Consider the following 24029-nt stretch of genomic DNA (forward strand, 5'->3'; position numbering starts at 1 on the left):
TCTTTGTCATTATGGGGTATTGTGTGTAGATTGAAAGTAGGGAAAACTATTTAATACATTATAGAATAAGGCTGTAAAGTAACACAATGTGAAAAAAGTCAAGGGGTCTGAATACTTTCCGAATGCACTGCATTTTGCGTCTTATGAAATTGCCATGTTTGGCGTGCCAATGAATGACAAGGAGTTGACAAGATAGCAGAAACCGACTGACACCCAGGCTGTAAAGGGTCTGAAAGTCTTCAGAACATGGGCAGGACCAGGATGTATCACTGCTCATGACCTCGGTTGTTCCTCCATCAAGAGAGACAGATGGTGGATAGAAGGTGACACAACCCTGAACCATGTCTAGATGACTCTTATATATCCCTGATAGAACCCTTCTACTGAGCTGCTGCTGCTGCTGGGGGACAGACACTGGCTACATCCCAAATGGATCCCCATTACCTATAGGGTACACTACTTTAAACTAGTGGCCTATGGGGCCTGGTCAAAAGTAGTGTACTAAATAGTGACTAGGGTGTCATTCAGGCCTCAGGCACGTTCTTTCACTGGCGTCATTCAGGCCTCAAGCATACTGGTACATGCATCACTACACAGTTTAAACGGAACGGTTGAAATGCTCTTAACCTGTGTAATGTTTACATATTCACCTTAGATTACAGGAAGTACGAGGCGTTTACGATTATGAGGATGTAATAAAGTGATCATGACTCTAATCTGAGCTATTAATCCATATTGATCATGTAAATAGTGATACTGATGCTGAGCTACACTTGATAGAGGTTCAATCAGGAGTATAAATGAGAAACCCCCTGTAGGAAGTATTTTTGGAGGTTGATAAAACAATTCTTAAGTGGGATTCAAACTGTAGGGCCCAAATGAGTCAAGTGAAGCTGAGATGAGCCGTTGAATTGAAACAACTCTTACTGTAGGGCCCAAAGGAGTCAAGTGAAGCTGAGATGAGCCGTTGAATTGAAACAACTCTTACTGTAGGGCCCAAATGAGTCAAGTGAAGCTGAGATGAGCCGTTGAATTGAAACAACTCTTACTGTAGGGCCTAAATGAGTCAAGTGAAGCTGAGATGAGCCGTTGAATTGAAACAACTCTTACTGTAGGGCCCAAATGAGTCAAGTGAAGCTGAGATGAGCCGTTGAATTGAAACAACTCTTACTGTAGGGCCCAAATGAGTCAAGTGAAGCTGAGATGAGCCGTTGAATTGAAACAACTCTTACTGTAGGGCCCAAATGAGTCAAGTGAAGCTGAGATGAGCCGTTGAATTGAAACAACTCTTACTGTAGGGCCCAAAGGAGTCAAGTGAAGCTGAGATGAGCCGTTGAATTGAAACAACTCTTACTGTAGGGCCCAAATGAGTCAAGTGAAGCTGAGATGAGCCGTTGAATTGAAACAACTCTTACCGTAGGGCCCAAATGAGTCAAGTGAAGCTGAGATGAGCCGTTGAATTGAAACAACTCTTACTGTAGGGCCCAAATGAGTCAAGTGAAGCTGAGATGAGCCGTTGAATTGAAACAACTCTTACTGTAGGGCCCAAAGGAGTCAAGTGAAGCTGAGCTGTACACCGGACGTGCTACCTGTCCCAGACCTGCTATTTTCAACTCTCTAGAGACAGCAGGAGCGGTAGAGATACTCTTAATGATCGGCTATGAAAAGCCAACTGACATTTACTCCTGAGGTGCTGACCTGTTGCACCCTCGACAACCACTGTGAATATTATTGTTTGACCCTGCTGGTCATTTATGAACACTTCAACATCTTGGCCATGTTCTGTTATAATCTCCACCCGGCACAGCCAGAAGAGGACTGGCCACCTCTCATAGACTGGTTCCTCTCTAGGTTTCTTCCTGGGTTTTGGCCTTTCTAGGTTAGGTTTTCCTAGCCACCGTGCTTCTACACCTGAATTGCTTACTGTTTGGGGTTTTAGGCTGGGTTTCTGTACAGCACTTTGAGATATCAGCTGATTTAAGAAGGACTATATAAATACATTTGATTTGATCTGATTTGACTGCCGAACAACCCTTTCAGGTTCTGGACGGCAGGGTAGCCTATTGGTTAGAGCGTTGGACCTGAAGGTTGCAAATTCGAATCCCTGAGCTGACAAGGTATTTGTTCTTAACTGACTTGCCTGGTTAAATAAAGGTAAAATAAAAAAAACATGACCTTGTTTTCTGAGAGGTGCTATACCTTAAATAATCAAATGATGCATAATTGAAGGAGGCACGACACTGTCTCCGTTATGAATATATAGTATTTATTGTAAGTCCAAAGTTAAAAACATTGTTTTTTAAATTTTTTTTTAACATTTACATTCAGAATAAAGGAAATAATAGATAGTAAAGGGGACTTCTGAAAGTGGTTGAATTTCCTTAGACAGGGCTGGAATAAACCCAAATCTGGGCCACTGTACAATAACATTTTGGAGAACCCCCCCTCTTGGCAACGAAGAGAAAATGTTGCTGTTTTAAAGCTAATTTCCTGCAATTTTGCAATGACTTATGCCATGTTCTTATGTTATCTGATTGCCCAGTCGGTAATCTGTCCCTGTCAATAGACATGTTTACCATGTCTCAATAAAGATGTCTGACATCCTCCTTCTGATGGGTGTGAACTGACAGACACAGATTAAACAATGCCATTATAAAGGAGGCCGTCAAGCAGCACTCCGCACTTTTACCTGAAGCCCACTTCACCTGGACACTAACTATGGGGTGGACAACTCTGTGGTTGTGCGTTCTCGCTCTGCCACTAACGAGCGCCATCCAGGTGAAAGCCAAGAAAGGTAAGACGATACACGATCATTTTGGAAATAGCAGTGATTTATTTTGATCTATGCAGACAAAGACAAACAGTCAAACATAGAAATAGATACTGTATAGAGATGGCGCTAGATTAAGTTTCTATCTATTTCGAGTCAACTATCAGTCAAGAACAGACACATTTTGTTATTATGGACAGTCTTGGTTGGAGCAAATCTGAGTGCCGTCTGTCTAGGAGTGTCATATTTTTTAATATCTTGATTCACAATCCACTACAACTGGATATTTAGAAATACATGCTGCATTATTTACAATTTACAGCAAAGTTATAAAATTGTGTCTCTTTCTGATTCCATACATTTAAAGTGGGTAACGTTTTCTGTTTTCGTCTCCTCAGCGCGCCAGTCCAACCATGTGAACAGCATCTGCAGCACCTGGGGCAGAGAGCACTTCAAGACCTTCGATGGAGACGTGTACCAGTTCCCAGGGACGTGTGAATACAACCTGGCCTCCGACTGCCACTCTGAGTCCTACCAGGAGTTCTCTGTGCACCTGAAGAGGAACGAGGCTACTGAGGCTGAGGGGAACCCTACGGTCAAGCACGTAGTGGTCACTATCAACGACCTGGTCTTCCACCTGACCAAGACTCAGGTCGCGGTCAATGGAGAAATGTAAGTTTTCCACAAATGTTTTATGTTATGTGTCTTCTAATTCATCAGGGACGTCACACTGAGATTGACATCATTTTTCAAGTGAGCCATGAATTTTTTATTTTTTTTACCTTTATTTAGCCAGGCAAGTCAGCTAAGAACAAATTCTTATTTTCTATGATGGCCTAAGAACAGTGGGTTAACTGCCTGTTCAGGGGAAGATTGACAGATTTGTACCTTGTCAGCTCGGGGGTTTGAAATTACAACCCTCCGGTTACTAGTCCACCGCTCTAACCACTAAGCTACCCTGCCGCCCCAGTTACCCTGTCATAAAAAAAAATCATGTATTGATATCTATCTATCTATCTATCTATCTATCTATCTATCTATCTATCTATATATCTATATATCTATCTAACATTTCCTCTCTGTAAAAAGTAATGGATTTATATTATGCTGTTACCTATTCCCATCTGAGACAGTACTCTGACATATTTCCAGGGATTCCATTTTGAATTCAAAGGATTTAACTGTATTTTGTGTCTGTTTGTTGTTAATTGACAGGTTGGTACATTTCTATGTCATCTCTATCATTAATTATATTCTCCTTCTTTATTCCCAGTGTAACTCTGCCGTACTACAATGGAGGAGTCCAACTGGAGAGGAATGCAGTTTACACCAAACTCTACTCCAAGGTTGGCCTGGTTGTCATGTGGAACGGAGAAGATGCCGTCATGGTAAGCTTTTATGAGAATCAAAACGTTACTTAGAAGAATGCATACAGAAGTCTATTTATTTATTCGCTTTGTAAGAATCAATACGTTCACTGAAATGGACTGCTGTCATTAAACAGTGAACAGTGTGAAACGAACCCGTGCACATGGACAGATACCACGTGTGTGACTGTGTGAGAGTGAAGTCTTGTATCTCATCTCAACATCTGTGCTGCTGCCCGTGACAACGGCATTTCTCTGAGTCTACCTTAGAAAATAGTTGACCCATCACTGTTTGCGTTAGGTGGAGCTGGACACGGAGTACACCAACCGTACCTGTGGTCTCTGTGGAGACTTCAATGGCCTTCCAGTCCACAATGAGTTTGTTCATAACGGTGAGCATTTATAACAATTATTAGCATCACGAGTCATGAGCATTATAACATGAATAGTCATTTATAACGACTTTATATTAATATGTACAAGTATTTATAATAGCTTATTCCTGTAAGGTTTTATGGTGTTAAGTATAATCAATATATTCCAATAATATTATCATTTATTACATGTTTAGTCACTTATAACGACTTTCTAAGCATGTATCTAAATATTTATAATGATTTATTTAGTTGTTATTATTACCATGCTATTTATTAATATATTCTAAGTGACTGTTTTATATTCTTACATCAAGTAACATCATTGTAATTTCACACATGTTGTAAGTTCATTAATATACATGTATACACATTTATATGCGTTTCTAATCACTTATTGATGAAGGATGACATCGTTTTATTTCCGTGCAGGTCGTAAAGTGAGCCCCATTGAGTTTGGAAACAGACAGAAGGTCCACAGGCCCAACGAGGACTGTGAAGACCCCTATGAAGAGGAAGAGGAAGATGAACCTGCAGACGTTCAGCCTAAAGAGGACACATGCAAGGAGTTTGTAAGTTCTACCTCCAGTCTGTTCAGCCTGACAAGTAGACTACAGTATTTCACTTCACTTCATTCTATTGATGTATTTGACTGCCATATGGAACCAATTCATTTCAGATCTGGCATAATATTATTCGTATTGCAACTAAACTCGGAACATCTTCCTCGTCCTCTCCTCCTCCTCTGCCTCCTCCTCTCCCAATCCTTCTCTCCCTCCCTCTCCTCCCTCCACCTCCTCCTCCTCCCCTTCCTCCTCCCCATCCTCATCCTCTCCTCCTCCTCCACCTCTACCTCCTCCTGCTCCCCCTCCTCTCCCACTCCTTCTCTCCCTCCACTTCCTCCTCTTCTCCCGCCACCATCTCCTCCTTCTCTCCCTCCTCCTCCACCTCTACCTCCTCCCACTCCTCCTCTCCCTCCTCCACCACCTCCTCCTCTCCCTCATCATTCACCTATACCTTCTCCTCATTCACCTCTTCCTCCTCTTCCTCCTCCTTCCTCCTCAGCATGCCCAGTGTGACCAGCTCCTGCGCTCGCCGTTGTGGAGCTCCTGTGGTGCGGTCGTGAACCCTGAGCCCTACATCCAGGCCTGTGTTCAGGACCTGTGTGGCTGCAGCAACACTTCTGATAGCTTCTGTGTCTGCAGCACCCTGGCAGAGTACTCCAGACAGTGCTCCCACGCCGGGGGACAGCCACCCCACTGGAGAACAACAGCCTTCTGTGGTAATGGGACATCTCAATAACTGTCTGGGTGTTCAGGAAAACATTTACTGGATGACAGTAGAGTTGTAGATCAAAAAGTCACATGCAAAAAATAACTCTTTATTGTCCATAGTCAACTTCAGATCACACAAATGTCTTAAAAAATAAATAAGTATACATATATACATATTTACATATAATAATTAAATGTACTATAATTTATTTCCTTTGTTTTCTTAGACAAGCAGTGTCCGTTCAACATGGTCTATCTGGAGAGTGGCTCTCCCTGCATGGATACCTGTACCCACTCAGACACCAGCTCACTGTGTGAAGAACACCTGATGGACGGCTGCTTCTGCCCTCACGGTCAGCCTTTAACCAGATCACACCGCAATGTATCAGTATTACAGTGATGATAGAGATCTAGAACACACCTCAATGTATCAGTATAACAGTGATGGTAGAGATCTAGAACACACCTCAATGTATCAGTATAACAGTGATGGTAGAGATCTAGAACACACCTCAATGTATCAGTATAACAGTGATGATAGAGATCTAGAACACACCTCAATGTATCAGTATAACAGTGATGATAGAGATCTAGAACACACCTCAATGTATCAGTATAACAGTGATGATAGAGAACTAGAACATACCTCAATGTATCAGTATAACAGTGATGGTAGAGATCTAGAACACACCTCAATGTATCAGTATAACAGTGATGATAGAGAACTAGAACACACCTCAATGTATCAGTATAACAGTGATGATAGAGATCTAGAACATACCTCAATGTATCAGTATAACAGTGATGATAGAGAACTAGAACACACCTCAATGTATCAGTATAACAGTGATGATAGAGATCTAGAACACACCTCAATGTATCAGTATAACAGTGATGATAGAGATCTAGAACATACCTCAATGTATCAGTATAACAGTGATGATAGAGAACTAGAACACACCTCAATGTATCAGTATAACAGTGATGATAGAGATCTAGAACACACCTCAATGTATCAGTATAACAGTGATGACAGAGATCTAGAACACACCTCAATGTATCAGTATAACAGTGATGGTAGAGATCTAGAACACACCTCAATGTATCAGTATAACAGTGATGACAGAGATCTAGAACACACCTCAATGTATCAGTATAACAGTGATGATAGAGATCTAGAACACACCTCAATGTATCAGTATAACAGTGATGATAGAGATCTAGAACACACCTCAATGTATCAGTATAACAGTGATGATAGAGATCTAGAACACACCTCAATGTATCAGTATAACAGTGATGATAGAGATCTAGAACACACCTCAATGTATCAGTATAACAGTGATGATAGAGATCTAGAACACACCTCAATGTATCAGTATAACAGTGATGACAGAGATCTAGAACACACCTCAATGTATCAGTATAACAGTGATGGTAGAGATCTAGAACACACCTCAATGTATCAGTATAACAGTGATGACAGAGATCTAGAACACACCTCAATGTATCAGTATAACAGTGATGGTAGAGATCTAGAACACACCTCAATGTATCAGTATAACAGTGATGACAGAGATCTAGAACACACCTCAATGTATCAGTATAACAGTGATGATAGAGATCTAGAACACACCTCAATGTATCAGTATAACAGTGATGATAGAGATCTAGAACACACCTCAATGTATCAGTATAACAGTGATGATAGAGATCTAGAACACACCTCAATGTATCAGTATAACAGTGATGATAGAGATCTAGAACACACCTCAATGTATCAGTATAACAGTGATGATAGAGATCTAGAACACACCTCAATGTATCAGTATAACAGTGATGATAGAGATCTAGAACACACCTCAATGTATCAGTATAACAGTGATGGTAGAGATCTAGAACACACCTCAATGTATCAGTATAACAGTGATGACAGAGATCTAGAACACACCTCAATGTATCAGTATAATAGTGATGATAGAGATCTAGAACACACCTCAATGTATCAGTATAACAGTGATGATAGAGATCTAGAACACACCTCAATGTATCAGTATACCACTCTGTAGGGACTGTGGTGATTGATGTTAGTAACACGTTGTCTGTTTTCACCACTCTGTAGGGACTGTGGTGATGTTAGTATCACGTTGTCTGTTTTCACCACTCTGTAGGGACTGTGTTAGTATCACGCTGTCTGTTTTCACCACTCTGTAGGGACTGTGGTGATGTTAGTAACACGTTGTCTGTTTTCACCACTCTGTAGGGACTGTGGTGATGTTAGTAACACGTTGTCTGTTTTCACCACTCTGTAGGGACTGTGGTGATGTTAGTAACACGTTGTCTGTTTTCACCACTCTGTAGGGACTGTGGTGATGTTAGTAACACGTTGTCTGTTTTCACCACTCTGTAGGGACTGTGTTAGTAACACGTTGTCTGTTTACACCACTCTGTAGGGACTGTGTTAGTAACATGTTGTCTGTTTTCACCACTCTGTAGGGACTGTGGTGATGTTAGTAACACGTTGTCTGTTTTCACCACTCTGTAGGGACTGTGTTAGTAACACGTTGTCTGTTTTCACCACTCTGTAGGGACTGTGGTGATGTTAGTAACATGTTGTCTGTTTTCACCACTCTGTAGGGACTGTGTTAGTAACACGTTGTCTGTTTTCACCACTCTGTAGGGACTGTGGTGATGTTAGTAACATGTTGTCTGTTTTCACCACTCTGTAGGGACTGTGTTAGTAACATGTTGTCTGTTTTCACCACTCTGTAGGGACTGTGGTGATGTTAGTAACATGTTGTCTGTTTTCACCACTCTGTAGGGACTGTGTTAGTAACACGTTGTCTGTTTTCACCACTCTGTAGGGACTGTGTTAGTAACATGTTGTCTGTTTTCACCACTCTGTAGGGACTGTGGTGATGTTAGTAACACGTTGTCTGTTTTCACCACTCTGTAGGGACTGTGTTAGTAACACGTTGTCTGTTTACACCACTCTGTAGGGACTGTGGTGATGTTAGTAACATGTTGTCTGTTTTCACCACTCTGTAGGGACTGTGTTAGTATCACGTTGTCTGTTTTCACCACTCTGTAGGGACTGTGGTGATGTTAGTAACATGTTGTCTGTTTTCACCACTCTGTAGGGACTGTGGTGATGTTAGTAACACGTTGTCTGTTTTCACCACTCTGTAGGGACTGTGTTAGTAACACGTTGTCTGTTTTCACCACTCTGTAGGGACTGTGTTAGTAACACGTTGTCTGTTTTCACCACTCTGTAGGGACTGTGTTAGTAACACGTTGTCTGTTTTCACCACTCTGTAGGGACTGTGGTGATGTTAGTAACATGTTGTCTGTTTTCACCACTCTGTAGGGACTGTGTTAGTAACACGTTGTCTGTTTTCACCACTCTGTAGGGACTGTGGTGATGTTAGTAACACGTTGTCTGTTTTCACCACTCTGTAGGGACTGTGGTGATGTTAGTAACATGTTGTCTGTTTCCACCACTCTGTAGGGACTGTGTTAGTATCACGTTGTCTGTTTTCACCACTCTGTAGGGACTGTGGTGATGTTAGTAACACGTTGTCTGTTTTCACCACTCTGTAGGGACTGTGGTGATGTTAGTATCACGTTGTCTGTTTTCACCACTCTGTAGGGACTGTGTTAGTATCACGTTGTCTGTTTTCACCACTCTGTAGGGACTGTGGTGATGTTAGTAACATGTTGTCTGTTTTCACCACTCTGTAGGGACTGTGTTTGATGACATCTCAAAGAGGGGGTGTGTCACTCAGGACCAGTGTCAGTGCAAACACGACAAAGTTTACAACTCTGGAGAAGTATTCAGACAGGACCGTGAGGAATGGTGAGTCAAAGGTTTAGACTTCAAGTGCTCAATGTAAAGCACTGAACTGTTAACATAACAAGTTACATTAAGACAGAAGTCGTAACAGAGGTTTCGGGTACTTGGTTTATCCTGTAAATGACTTCATGTGTTCTGTGTCTGTGATTCAGTGTCTGTCCCCATGATCTTTGGTCCTGTAAATTACTTCATAATTTGTCCTGTGTCTGTGAATCAGTGTCTGTCATCATGGTCAGTGGTCCTGTAAATGACTTCATTATGTGTCTGTGTCTGTGTTCTGTGTCTGTCTGTGATTCAGTGTCTGTCATCATGGTCAGTGGTCCTGTAAATTACTTCATCATGTGTTCTGTGTCTGTCTGAGATTCAGTGTCTGTCATCATGGTCAGTGGTCCTGTAAATGACTTCATCATGTGTCTGTGTCTGTGTTCTGTGTCTGTCTGTGATTCAGTGTCTGTCATCATGGTCAGTGGTCCTGTAAATGACTTCATCATGTGTCTGTGTCTGTGTTCTGTGTCTGTCTGTGATTCAGTGTCTGTCATCATGGTCAGTGGTCCTGTAAATGACTTCATCATGTGTCTGTGTCTGTGTTCTGTGTCTGTCTGTGATTCAGTGTCTGTCATCATGGTCAGTGGTCCTGTAAAAGTCTACCCAGCCCTGCTACATGTGCCGTTGAGGAGGGTTCACACGTGACAACCTTCGATGGGAAAGCGTTCACCTTCCATGGGGACTGTTACTACCCGTTAGCCAAGGTGGAAAGCAAGGTAACTGACAATTACACTATACTTTTCTGGAGAGACAATCTAGATGAGAAGTGGATGACATTTTATATGTCACAATGTTTTCTCATCATTTTTTTGTTTGTTTTTTCCTTCTCTGTTTCAGGATGAAGCCAGTCCAAAGTTCACTGTCCTGGTCCAGCTGGTTCCCTGTATAAGACAGAAGTTTGACACTTGCCTCAAGAGTGTTGTGGTCTTGCTAAACAATGATAGAAACAACGTGAGTATTGCCTTCATTAAAAGACGGAGACTTGACATATACTGTACACTTGAACATATACATGTTGTATTTTATACACTACCTCTGTGTATTTACAGTCAGGTCCAAATTAAAAGGCATCCTTGAAAAATATTATTATTAAATGAAGCTCTTTGGCCACACACCAATGGTGGGTTTGGTGTCAAAAAGGAGGATCATGTGCAAAACAGAGCCTGATTCCTGCTGTATAAAATGGTGGTGGATCTTTGATGTTAATGGGGCTGTTGTGCTTCCACTGGTCTGTATGGGAGGAATGGTCTAAGATACTTCCCAATGTGTTCTCCAATCTCCTAAAACCTTGTAGAGAAAGGCTCAGTGTTGTTATCCTCGCAGGGTGAGGTATTGAAAAATAATGAAAACAGAGGTGCCAATCATTTTGGATCTGACGATAAGTACTTACATGTAAGTGAAATGTATATACTGCACAGCTAGTCTTGTGTTGAATAGGATTAGTTGATCATGGCTGTTGTTTTCTTTTCCAGGCTTTGGTGATTACCGCCGATGGGAAAGTCAGCCACAATGCACAGATCACTCTTCCTTACAACACAGGTGGGACATGGAAGAATTAACAATAATGCGATATGTGTGATATATGGCCAATATACCATGGCTAATGGCTGTTCATGGGCACGACACAACTTCCCTTACCAATGGTACATTGGTCATACACTACAATCCCCCAAGGTGCCTTACTGCTGCTATAAACTGGTTGCCAACATAATTAGAGCAGTAAAATGGTAAATGGTTTGTCACCCCGTCTGATATACCACATCTGTCAGCCAATCAGCATTGAGGGCTAGAACCCCTCAGTTTATAATAAATATTATGCACACTTTTAAAAGTTATGAAAGTGCAACCAGTAACATGTAATGAAACATAGAATGAAACATTAGCCTGTATAGATATCAACTACATAATTCTATTTATTATTACACGCTACTTCCAAAGCTATTGACACAGTAATAAGTACAGTAATGTTTAGTGTGATTAACCTTTCTGATCTCCCCATCCCGGATCCGGGTTCGTGAATACAGACTCAAGCTCATTACCATAACGCAACGTTAACTATTCATGAAAATCGCAAATGAAATGAAATAAATATGCTAGCTCTCAAGCTTAGCCTTTTGTTAACAACACTGTCATCTCAGATTTTCAAAATATGCTTCTCAACCATTGCAAAACAAGCATTTGTGTAACAGTATTGATGGCTAACGTAGCATTTAGCATTAACATTCAGCTGGCAACATTTACACAAAAAAACAGAAAAGCATTCAAAAAAATCATTTACCTTTGAAGAACTTCAGATGTTTTCAATGAGGAGACTCTCAGATAGCAAATGTTCAGTTTTTCCTGAAAGATTATTTGTTTAGGACAAATCGCTCCGTTTTCTGCGTCACGTTTAGCTATGAAAAAAACCCTGTATCCAGGATTGTGTAAATCTATCAGCAAGCTCATTAGCATAACACAACGTTAACTATTTATGAAAATCGCAAATGAAATGAAATAAATATGCCATCTCTCAAGCTTAGCCTTTTGTAAACAACACTGTCATCTCAGATTTTCAAAATATGCTTCTCAACCATAGGAAAACAATAATTTGTGTAAAAGTAGCTAGCTAGAGTTAGCATTTCGCGTTAGCATTTAGCGTTAGCATTAGCGTTAGCATCCAGCACGCAACATTAACAAAAACATAAAAGCCTTCAAATAAAATCATTTACCTTTGAAGAACTTCTGATGTTTTCAATGAGGATACTCTCAGTTAGATAGCAGATGCTCAGTTTTTCCAAAAAGATTCCTTGTGTATTAGAAATAGCTCTGTTTTATACATCACATTTGGCCACCAAAAAAAATCCATAAATTCAGTCCTCAAAACGCAAACTTTTTTCCAAATTAACTCCATAATATCGACTGAAAACATGGCAAACGTTGTTTAGAATCAATCATCAAGGTGTTTTTCACATATCTCTTCATTGATACATCGTTCTTGGACACATGCTTTCTCCCCTGAATCAAATGGTAAAGTGGAAGCAGCTGGCAATTGCGCACCGAATTCGACGCAGGACACCAGGCGGACACTTGGGAAATGTAGTCTCTTATGGTCAATCTTCCAATGATATGCCTACAAATACGTCACAATGCTGCTAAGACCTTGGGCGAACGACAGAAAGTGTAGGCTCATTCGTTGCGCAATCACAGCCATATAAGGAGAGAATGGAAAACAGAGCTTCAGAAATTCTGCTAATTCCTGGGTGATGCATCATCTTGGTTTCGCCTGTAGAATGAGTTCTGGGGCACTTACAGACAAAATCTTTGCAGATTCTGAAACTTCAGAGTGTTTTCTTTCCAAAACTGTCAAGAATATGCATAGTCGAGCATCTTTTCGTGACAAAATATCGCGCTTAAAACGGGAAAGTTTTTTATCCAAAAATGAAATAGCGCCCCTAGAGCTCTAAGAGGTTAAATAGATTTTTTAAAATAAAAAATGAATCATATTTAATTGAATGATTATTACCCCCAAACCCCCCTTTCTGTTCCCAACTGACATTAGTGTACAGTGTCTATATTAGGACAACGTCAGTCTCAGCAGGAGCTCTTTCAGTCTTGTTCTAAGCTGACATTAGTGTACAGTGTCTATATTAGGACAACCTCTGTCTCAGCAGGAACTCTTTCAGTCTTGTTCCCATCTGTCATTAGTCTATTTGTTTTTCTTCCCATAGCTGACATCAGTGTGTTCAAGCCATCGTCCTTCCACGTGATGCTCCAGACCAGCTTTGGTCTGCAGGTTCAGATCCAGCTGGTCCCCATCATGCAGGTCTATGTCACCCTGGACGAGAGCTACAAGACCAAGACACAAGGTAAGTTAACTCCCAAGCTGTAGGCATATAGCTCTGAAGGTGAGCAGATATCAGTTATATACGGAGTTTATATGGTGTTGATTTTTGTTGGGTGTAGGTTTATATGGTGTTGATTTCTGTTTCGTGAAAGTTTATATGGTGTTGAATTCTGTTTGGTGTAGGTTTATATGGTGTTGATTTCTGTTTCTATTTCTTCTAGGTCTGTGTGGGAACTTCAACAAGGTTCTGTCTGATGACATGAAGACCCCCCAGGGTATGGTGGAGGGAACAGCCTCTTCATTTGGGAACTCCTGGAAGGCTAATCCTACCTGCAGAGACAGAGAGGAGAGGCTGGACGACCCCTGCTCCCTCAGCGTGGAGAATGGTAAGCCCTCTTCACTAACTCTTTAATTGAAGGTTAACCCTTACATAACTCAATGAAAAGCAGAACATAAGCATTTCATAAAAGTTTATGTCAACAACCGCAGTATCATGTCGTTGGATTCAAATCGATGCAGGAAGCAGCAGTTTATACTGTATCAGACATATTTGAACTCTTACCACGTTCTGTTTACTCAGAGAACTATGCTAAACATTGGTGCTCCATGCTAAGAAGTTCTGACAGCACTTTTGCCAAGTGCCATGCCATGGTGGACCCCGAGCTTTACTACAAGGTAATACATTATCTATAACTGTAACTGTTACATTTCATTGAGTTACATCTGGTTTGGAATGCTCACAATTATACTGTTTGTTATACTGTTTGTCATGCGAATGGCCAATGAAATTTGTTTTATATTTATTACGTATGGAACATTTACTTAAACTTGATATTTTCTGCAGCGATGCACGTACGCTAGCTGCAACTGTGAGAAGAGTGAAGACTGCCTGTGTGCCGTCTTCTCCTCCTATGTGCGAGACTGTGCTACCAAGGGAGTGGTCCTGTCGGGCTGGAGAGAGAACGTGTGTGGTAAGTGATTTACACTTCTCATATTTATGTCTTGTCGTATATTGGTGAAAGGAGATGACAGTATAGGCCTCTCCTGACTATCAATGAAAGGTTCACTGATATTCTCATTAGAATATATGCATTCTGCAAATGGTTCTACTGCCATCGCTAAAAGTATGAGAGACAGGGGACAACCTTGGCGGATTCCACTGCCATTGCAAAAAGTAGGGGAGACATGGGGTAACCCTGACAAATTCCCCTTGCGATGCCCGGTCAAACGGTTGTGGATGTTTGTAAAAGTTTTTATTTTATTGTGATGTCAACTTTTACCTGTTACGGCTGGGGCTTCCGCTAGCGGAACGTTTCGACAACATCCAGTGAAATTGCAGAGCGCGAAATCCAAAAGAAATTATTATAAATATTTAACTTTGATACAATCACAAGGTAATACACCAAGTTGAAGTTGAACTTCTTGTTAATCCAGCCACTGTGTCAGATTTCAAAAAGGCTTTACGGCGAAAGCAAACCATGCTATTATCTGAGGACAGCACCCCATCAAACAAACACATGACAGTCACATTTCAACCCGCCAGGCGCGAAACTCAGAAATAACGATATAATTCATGCCTTACCTTTGAAGATCTTCTTCTGTTGGCACTCCAATATGTCCCATAAACATCACAAATGGTCCTTTTTTTCTATTAATTCCGTCGTTATTTCTCCAAAATGTCAATTTATTTTGCGCGTTGATTCAGAAAAACACCAGTTCCAACTCGCCCAATATGACTACACATTATCGAATAAGTTACCTGTAATCCTGGTCCAAACATTTCAAACAACTTTCCCAATACAACTTTAGGGACTTTATACTGTAAAAAATGTATCAAATTTAAGACGGAATAAACCGTTTTCAATAGCAGATAAAAATGCAATTGGAGCGAGCGCCAGGTCGCGCTCCCCAAACACAACTGTATACCAGACTCGACCCTCGTTCTGAACAGCCATACTTCTTCATTACTCAAAATAAAACATCAACCAATTTCTAAAGACTGTTGACATCTAGTGGAAGCCATTGGAACTGCAACCAGATCCCTCAGAAATGTAGATTCCCATAGAAATCCAATTGAAAACATGGTCACCTCAACAACAACAAAATTCCTGGATGGTTTGTCCTTGGGGTTTTGCCTGCCAAATAAGTTCTGTTATACTCACAGATGTCATTTTAACAGTTTTAGAAACTTTAGAGTGTTTTCTATCCGAAACCAATTATATGCATATCCTAGCTTCTGGGCCTGGGTAGCAAGCAGTTTAATTTGGGCACTCTTTTCATCCTGACGTGAAAATACCGCCCCCTATCCCAAACAGGTTAACAACACTTACTTACTTAATCCTCTTCCTTCCTGAAGTAAAAAATAACCTTTAGTAAAGTTTTCCAACACTGCCAATCTTAACTTTATCCAACACTTTCCATATTTCCCTACAAACAGACAAATACATTGGTAACTGCCCAGCGTCTCAGACCTACTCTGACCAGCTCCAGAGATGTCAACTGACCTGTAGCTCCCTGGCCAGCAAAAGCCAGGGTTGTACCAATGACTTCCTCCCCGTGGATGGTTGTTCTTGCCCGGACGGACTCTACATGGATGACAGGGGCACCTGTGTACCCATGGACAAATGCCCCTGCTTCCACAACGGGGTCCACATCAAGCCTGGGAAGTCCATCAACATTCAGGAGGAACACTGGTAAGAGACTGTTTCCATCTAATAAAGTGTCTAGCTACCTATTTAAGTGACTACTTACCTACCTACCTACCTACCTACCTACCCATCTACTTATTTACCTAATTTACCTACCTACCAAAGCAGCAAATTTGTCATATTACCTGCTAGTATAAAAAGTACACAGTCCTGCAATGTTACTCCAATATTAAAATATCTCTTGACATCATGTGTGTTCTTCTAGTGTCTGCAACAATGGGAAGCTTCACTGCCGTTCGTGGAAGATGCGTTCAGAGAGTAGTAAGTAGCCTTTCTGTGTCCCCTTGCTATTCATATCCCATTAATCCTCTGATGTATACAGTATTGTACCTAGACTTGGGTTCAAATACTATATGAGAGATCATGTCAATTACTTGAGTCCAGGACTAGGCTTAAATCTGTTTTAAACTAATTTGACAACTTATTGTGTAATAATAATGAAACTGCTTCTGTTACAGCCTGCCAGTCGCCAAAGGTGTTCTTGAACTGCTCCAATGACCTGGGAGTACAGTGTACACGGAGCTGTAGGAACCCGGATTTCATGGACTGTGTGAGTTGACTTGTTGACTTCCACTAGTACCTGACCTAAGGGTTGACTTCTTTATTTAATTCCCGTCTCTCTCCTTGACCACAGTTCGCCGCAGAGTGTGAGTCTGGGTGCAAGTGTCCCACGAGTCTGTGGGAGGATGGGAAAGGCATGTGTGTGAATAAACATGAATGCCCATGCAGCCATGACGGATTCCTCTACGCCCCAGGAAAACAGATCCCAAACGGATGTAACACTTGGTGAGTTATTGAGGTTTTATGGTTATACGTTACTTTCTGATCAAAAACGATACAATGTGAGGTTATGCGGTATGATATGACGTTATATGATACAATACCATATAAAAAGGAATGGAGATGAAAATGAAATGGAATGAGATTTCATGACACGAGATGAGGGCTTCCTTCATCCTCTCTAGCTAATGTGATCAGGATTGTATTTGAAGAGGATTTTTGACTTAGTGTCTCTCATACTGTACACATGTAGCACCTGTAAGAGTGGGAAATGGAAGTGCACAGATAAGAAGTGCCCAGGAACCTGTACCATCTACGGCAGTGGCCATTACAAAACCTTTGATGAGCGCACGTATGGCTTCCAAGGAAAATGTGGCTATGTGGCTGTCCAGGTAATTAATGCTTATCAGGACATTTCAATACAATGCAATACATTTCAATTCAATTGTGATGTGTTTTTATACAAAGAAATATGTTTGTATAATAGTACTGCTACTGTCTTCTATATTACCAACTAATCATTTAAATTGGAAAAGTCTCATTTGGTTTCTAAAGTACTCTCTCCCTCTGTCTCTCTTTAAGAACAAATGTGGGAACCGGCCTGTCCAGGACAAATTCATGGTGATCACAGAGAACATACCGTGTGGAACCACAGGCACCACTTGCTCCAAGTCTGTCAGGGTTCAACTGGGGGTAAGACTGGACAAATGATACACTCCAACAGGCGGCTGGTGGCACCTTCAATGGGAAGGATGGGCTCATAGTAATGGCTGGAACGGAATGAATTGAATGGCATGAAATGCATGACTGGTTTTGATGTGTTTGATACCATTTCATTTACTCCACTCCAGGCTTTATATTGAGCCATTCTCCTCTCTATACCCGTTGGATCATAATGAGAGATCATTTGACATTCATACATACAAAAAATACATCATTTAGCATTATTTAGCAAATGCTCTTATTCAGAGCGACTTATTCAGAGAGACAGGACAATTAGTGAATTCAACTAAAGTAGGTCAAATCACCATCACAATCATTGCAAGTAAAACTTTCTTCCAAATAGCCACTAACTGCAAAAATCAGTACGACATTCAAGACATTTTTTTTCTTCATATAAAGCTTTATAAAGTGTATTGTCTGTCAAATTCCGGTAACTTTCCCCAAATTCCCTGTTTTTCCAGAAATCGTAATTACAAATTTTCGGAAATTATAAGGGAATAAGGAGGCAATCCTTGAATCCTCCAACAAGGATTTCTGGAAAAACTGGGATTTTGGGGAAAAAACATTTCAGCCCTAATTATCTGTGAACAGGAAGTGATAAATCCTTATCTTTACAGAGAACAGAGCTGAAACTATCAAAGGGGACCCATGAAGTGGTGGACCTAGGAGTGGGCTCTCAGATCCAGTACCGAGTGAGGACCGTCGGTCTGTACCTGATTGTTGAGTCAGACATCGGGATCGCAGTGCTGTGGGACCGCAAAACTACCGTCCGCATCGTCCTGGAGCCACAGCATAGTGTAAGTTTAGTGTTGAAGGGTTAACACATAGAGAGCCTGTGATGAAATAGATGAACAAGACATCAGACATCAGAGTGCATTTTGTATTGCTAACAGTGATTGATTTGGTACAGTTCCACTGTGTTTGCCTTATCGTTTCTATGTGTCTATAGGGAGCAGTGTGCGGCCTGTGTGGGAACTATAATGGAGAAGGCAGAGATGACTTCACCACACAAGGTCAGATGATAGTCAGCAGCCCTGTGGAGTTTGCTAACAGCTGGAAAGTGTCAAGCACTTGTCCCGACGCAGAAAGCAACGTGGACCCATGTGGAGCCAGACCCAACCGTCACAACTGGGCTAAGATGCAGTGCAGCATCATCACAGGAAAGACTTTCCAACTGTGTCACAAGAAGGTACAGTGCTGAAACGGATTGCTATGTATAAACCGTACAACTAGAAACCAGGTGAAAGGTTCAGACAGAACACTGATAGGATGGTGGACAGTCAAACTTCTGAACCAAAAAATACACCCAAATCGTTTTAAACATTGACTTTCTTGTCATCCTCGATGATTTTATTCATGAACATGTCTGTTGTTAAATGTGTTTTGAATAATTCTCTAAGAAACCAAAAAAATTATAATACAGTATTAGTGCATCATGTGTGTTCTCTCTGTATGTGTTTTACAGGTAGACCCTAGTCTGTACTTTGAGAACTGTGTGAAAGACTCCTGTGCCTGTGATACTGGCGGAGACTGTGAGTGTTTCTGTACAGCTGTAGCAGCCTACGCCCAGGCCTGCACCGAAGCTGGAGTCTGTGTTGCATGGCGAACACCAGAAATTTGTCGTAAGTACAACACATTTTTTGGGGTTCATTATGCTTGTGTCCCAAAGGTCACACACTTCCACTGTTTGACTGTCAGGCTTGGCATTGAAATGATTTGGCATGTCTGGTGTAATTTGACTGATTAGAATTTACAATGCTAAGTAAATGAATATGCTGTTGAAAGAACCCAAACATGGTGACAATGTGAGGATGTGGATCTAAAGTATATTTTAGCTGGTTGGTTTAAATAGATATCTTAATGTGTAACATTACAGTGGATGATTTTGACCAGGGTACATAGGGTTCTGATAAAAAGTAATGCACTTCATATGGAATAGGGTGCCATTTGCTGAGGGCAATGTGTATTCAGTGTATGACCCTGTACGTCTTCCCTTTTGTAGCTGTGTTCTGTGACTACTACAACGATCCAGGTGAATGTGAATGGCATTACAGCCCTTGCCACACACCTTGCTTCAAGACCTGTCTGAATCTAAATGGGACCTGTGACAACCCTCTTCCCAATCTGGAAGGTGAGGCAGCATGCTATTTGATTTGATTGGCATCAGCCTGCATGTTAGTTCCATATGCACATGCCCTTCTTTGCAAAATATCAATTTGTTTTTCTTAACCTCAACTTCATTATATATAATAACTCAATCAAAACAACTAAATCACAATGTCTTCTTTTTAGGTTGTTACCCACAATGCCCTCCAGATAGGCCAATATTTGATGAAGAGACCGGGGAGTGTGTTGAGGAATGCCCAACAACAGGCCCATCAACAACAACCCCCCAGGCAACCACACCAACACCAACAACAACACCGTGGACACCAACAACTACCACATTGACAACAGAACCTCCAACAACAACACCAATGCCACCAACAACAACACAAACACCACCAACAACCACACCACCACCAACAACAACAACACCAATGCCACCAACAACAACAACCACACCAAAGCCAACAACAACCACACCAATACCACCAACAACAACAACACCAATACCAACAACAACATCTCCAATACCACCAACAACAACAACACAAATACCAACAACAACCACACATACACCAACAACAACAACACCATTACCACCAACAACAACCACAACAATACCAACAACAACAACAATACCACCAACAACAACACCACCAACAACAACAACCACACCAATACCAACAACAACAACAACACCAATACCAACAACAACAACAACAACAACAACACCAACAACAACCACACCAATACCAACAACAACAACAACACCAATACCAACAACAACAACAACCACAACAATACCAACAACAACAACACCAACAACAACAACAACAACCACATCAATACCACAAACACCAACAACCACACCAATTCCACCAACAACAACCACACCAATACCACCAACAACTACCCCCCAGACACCAGAGCCAACAACTACTCCTTGTATTCCTACCTGTGAGTGGTCAGAATGGTATGATGAAGATGATGATAAAGATAAGAGTGACTGGGAAACGTATTGGAATATCACGCAGAGTGGAAAAGAAGTGTGTAAAGATCCACAAGATATTGAATGTGTAGCTACAGACTATCCAAATACAAGCTTAGAGGACTATGTAGCTTCGACAGGCCAAGTTGTGGAGTGCGATGTTGACTTCGGGTTAATATGTGAAGAAAATAAACAAACTCAGAGACCATTTAAGTGCTTTAACTATAAGATTAGAGTCCTCTGTTGCGTTGAATGTTTATCAACAACATCACCAAAACCAACAACAACACTAACATCAACAACAATAACAAGAGCACCGTCACCACCAACAACTACCACACCAACGCCACCAACAACAACCACACCAATACAACCAACAACAACAACAGCAATACCAACAACAACAACACCAATACCAACAACGACAACAACAACACCACCAACAACAACACCACCAACAACAACAAAACTAATACCAACAACAACAACAACACCAATACCACCAACAACCACACCAACAACAACAACTCCAATTCCACCAACAACAACAACACCAATACCACCAACACCATCAACAACACCAATTCCACCACCAACAACAACACCAACAACAACATCAACAACACCAACAACCACACCAATTCCACCAACAACAACAACACCAATACCACCAACAACAACACCACCACCAACAACAACAACAACAGCTCCACCAACACCATCAACATCAACAACACCAATACCAACAACAACAACAACAACAACACCAACAACCACACCAATAACAACAACAACAACAACACCAATACTACCAACACCATCAACAACACCAATACCACCAACAACAACAACACCAATACCACCAACAACAACACCAATAGCAACATCAACAACACCAACAATAACAACCACACCACCAACACCATCAACAACAACAACATCATCAACAACAACAACACCACCAACACCATCAACAACAACAACAACACCACCAACACCATCAACAACAACAACAACACCAACAATAACAACCACACCAGTACCAACAACAACAACAACACCAATACCACAAACACCATCAACAACACCAATACCAACAACAACAACAACACCAATACCACCAACAACAACACCAACAACAACACCACCAACAACAACCACACCAATACCACCAACAACAACCACACCAATACCACCACCAACAACAACACCAATACCACCAACAACAACCACACCAATACCACCAACACCATCAACAACACCAACAACAACAACAACACCAATACCACCAACAACAACACCAACAACAACACCACCAACAACAACAACACCAATACCACCAACAACAACAACAACAACACCAATACCACCAACAACAACAACACCAATATCAACATCAACAACACCACCACCAACAACAACAACAACACCAACACCATCAACATCACCAACAACACCACCAACACCATCAACAACAACAACAACAACACCAACAACAACAACCACACCAATACCACCAACAACAACAACACCAATACCACCAACACCATCAACAACACCAATACCAATAACAACACCAATACCACCAACAACAACACCAACAACAACAACCACACCAATACCACCAACAACAACAACACCAATACCACCAACACCATCAACAACACCAATACCAACAACAACAACACCAAAACCACCAACAACAACACCAACAACAACAACACCAACAACAACACCACCAACAACAACCACACCAATACCACCAACAACAACTACACCAATACCAACAACAACAACCACACCAATACCAACAACAACAACATCAATACCACCAACAACAACCACACAAACACCAACAACCACACCAATTCCACCAACAACAACCACACCAATACCACCAACAACTACCCCCCAGACACCAGAGCCAACAACTACTCCTTGTATTCCTACCTGTGAGTGGTCAGAATGGTATGATGAAGATGATGATAAAGACAAGAGTGACTGGGAAACGTATTGGAATATCACGCAGAGTGGAAAAGAAGTGTGTAAAGATCCACAGGATATTGAATGTGTCGCTACAGACTATCCAAATACAAGCTTAGAGGACTATGTAGCTTCGACAGGCCAAGTTGTGGAGTGCGATGTTGACTTCGGGTTAATATGTGAAGAAAATAAACAAACTCAGAGACCATTTAAGTGCTTTAACTATAAGATTAGAGTCCTCTGTTGCGTTGAATGTTTATCAACAACATCACCAAAACCAACAACAACACTAACATCAACAACAACAACAACAGCACCTTCACCACCAACAACTACCACACCAAAACCACCAACAACAACAACAACCACACCAATACAATCAACAACAACAACACCAATACCACCAACACCATCAACAACACCAATACCAATAACAACACCAATACCAACAACGACAACAACAACACCACCAACAACAACAACACCACCAACACCATCAACAACAACACCAACAACAACAGCAACAACAACAACCACACCAATACCACCAAAAACAACCACACCAATACCACCAACAACAACACCAATACCACCAACAACAACAACACCAATACCACATCCACCAACAACAACAACACCAGTGCCACCAACAACAACAACCACACCAACAACACCAGTACCACCAACAACAACAACAACACCAGTACCACCAACAAAAACAACACCAATACCACAACCACCAACAACAACAACACCAGTACCACCAACAACAACAACCACACCAACAACAACAACACCAGTACCAACAACAACAACAACACCAATACCACATCCACCAACAACAACACCAGTACCACCAACAACAACAACCACACCAACAACAACACCAGTACCACCACCAACAACAACACCAATACCACAACCACCAACAACAACAACACCAGTACCACCAACAACAACAACACAAATACCACCAACACCATCAACAACACCAATACCACCAACAACAACAACACCAATACCACCACCAACAACAACACCAATACCACCAACAACAACCACACCAATACCACCACCAACAACAACAGCACCACCAACAACAACAACACCAATACCACATCCACCAACAACAACAACACCAGTACCACCAACAACAACAACCACACCAACAACACCAGTACCACCAACAACAACAACAACACCAGTACCACCAACAACAACAACACCAATACCAC

General features: G+C 41.4%; 1 protein-coding gene across 1 annotated transcript in view; it reads left to right on the forward strand.

Annotated features, from left to right (window-relative positions):
- Nucleotides 1–2669: 2669 nt before the first annotated feature.
- LOC110522698 (mucin-2) overlaps nucleotides 2670–24029 on the forward strand; it is a 33923-nt gene continuing 12563 nt past the window's right edge. The window contains exons 1-26 of the mRNA XM_036968565.1: nucleotides 2670–2794; nucleotides 3169–3442; nucleotides 4044–4158; nucleotides 4439–4529; nucleotides 4944–5083; nucleotides 5577–5793; nucleotides 6013–6138; nucleotides 9527–9641; nucleotides 10249–10399; nucleotides 10521–10634; nucleotides 11156–11222; nucleotides 13391–13528; nucleotides 13728–13892; nucleotides 14087–14181; nucleotides 14351–14477; nucleotides 15944–16199; nucleotides 16420–16475; nucleotides 16673–16764; nucleotides 16849–17000; nucleotides 17248–17386; nucleotides 17577–17687; nucleotides 18335–18514; nucleotides 18667–18906; nucleotides 19183–19339; nucleotides 19720–19848; nucleotides 20010–21181. Coding sequence (XP_036824460.1) covers nucleotides 2719–2794; nucleotides 3169–3442; nucleotides 4044–4158; nucleotides 4439–4529; nucleotides 4944–5083; nucleotides 5577–5793; nucleotides 6013–6138; nucleotides 9527–9641; nucleotides 10249–10399; nucleotides 10521–10634; nucleotides 11156–11222; nucleotides 13391–13528; nucleotides 13728–13892; nucleotides 14087–14181; nucleotides 14351–14477; nucleotides 15944–16199; nucleotides 16420–16475; nucleotides 16673–16764; nucleotides 16849–17000; nucleotides 17248–17386; nucleotides 17577–17687; nucleotides 18335–18514; nucleotides 18667–18906; nucleotides 19183–19339; nucleotides 19720–19848; nucleotides 20010–21181 — 4695 coding nt within the window. The 5' untranslated portion in view covers nucleotides 2670–2718. The remainder of the gene's footprint in view (nucleotides 2795–3168; nucleotides 3443–4043; nucleotides 4159–4438; nucleotides 4530–4943; nucleotides 5084–5576; nucleotides 5794–6012; nucleotides 6139–9526; nucleotides 9642–10248; nucleotides 10400–10520; nucleotides 10635–11155; nucleotides 11223–13390; nucleotides 13529–13727; nucleotides 13893–14086; nucleotides 14182–14350; nucleotides 14478–15943; nucleotides 16200–16419; nucleotides 16476–16672; nucleotides 16765–16848; nucleotides 17001–17247; nucleotides 17387–17576; nucleotides 17688–18334; nucleotides 18515–18666; nucleotides 18907–19182; nucleotides 19340–19719; nucleotides 19849–20009; nucleotides 21182–24029) is intronic.

This window comes from Oncorhynchus mykiss, chromosome 30 (genome assembly GCF_013265735.2).
Source record: "Oncorhynchus mykiss isolate Arlee chromosome 30, USDA_OmykA_1.1, whole genome shotgun sequence".
Taxonomy (NCBI): Eukaryota; Metazoa; Chordata; class Actinopteri; order Salmoniformes; family Salmonidae; genus Oncorhynchus; species Oncorhynchus mykiss.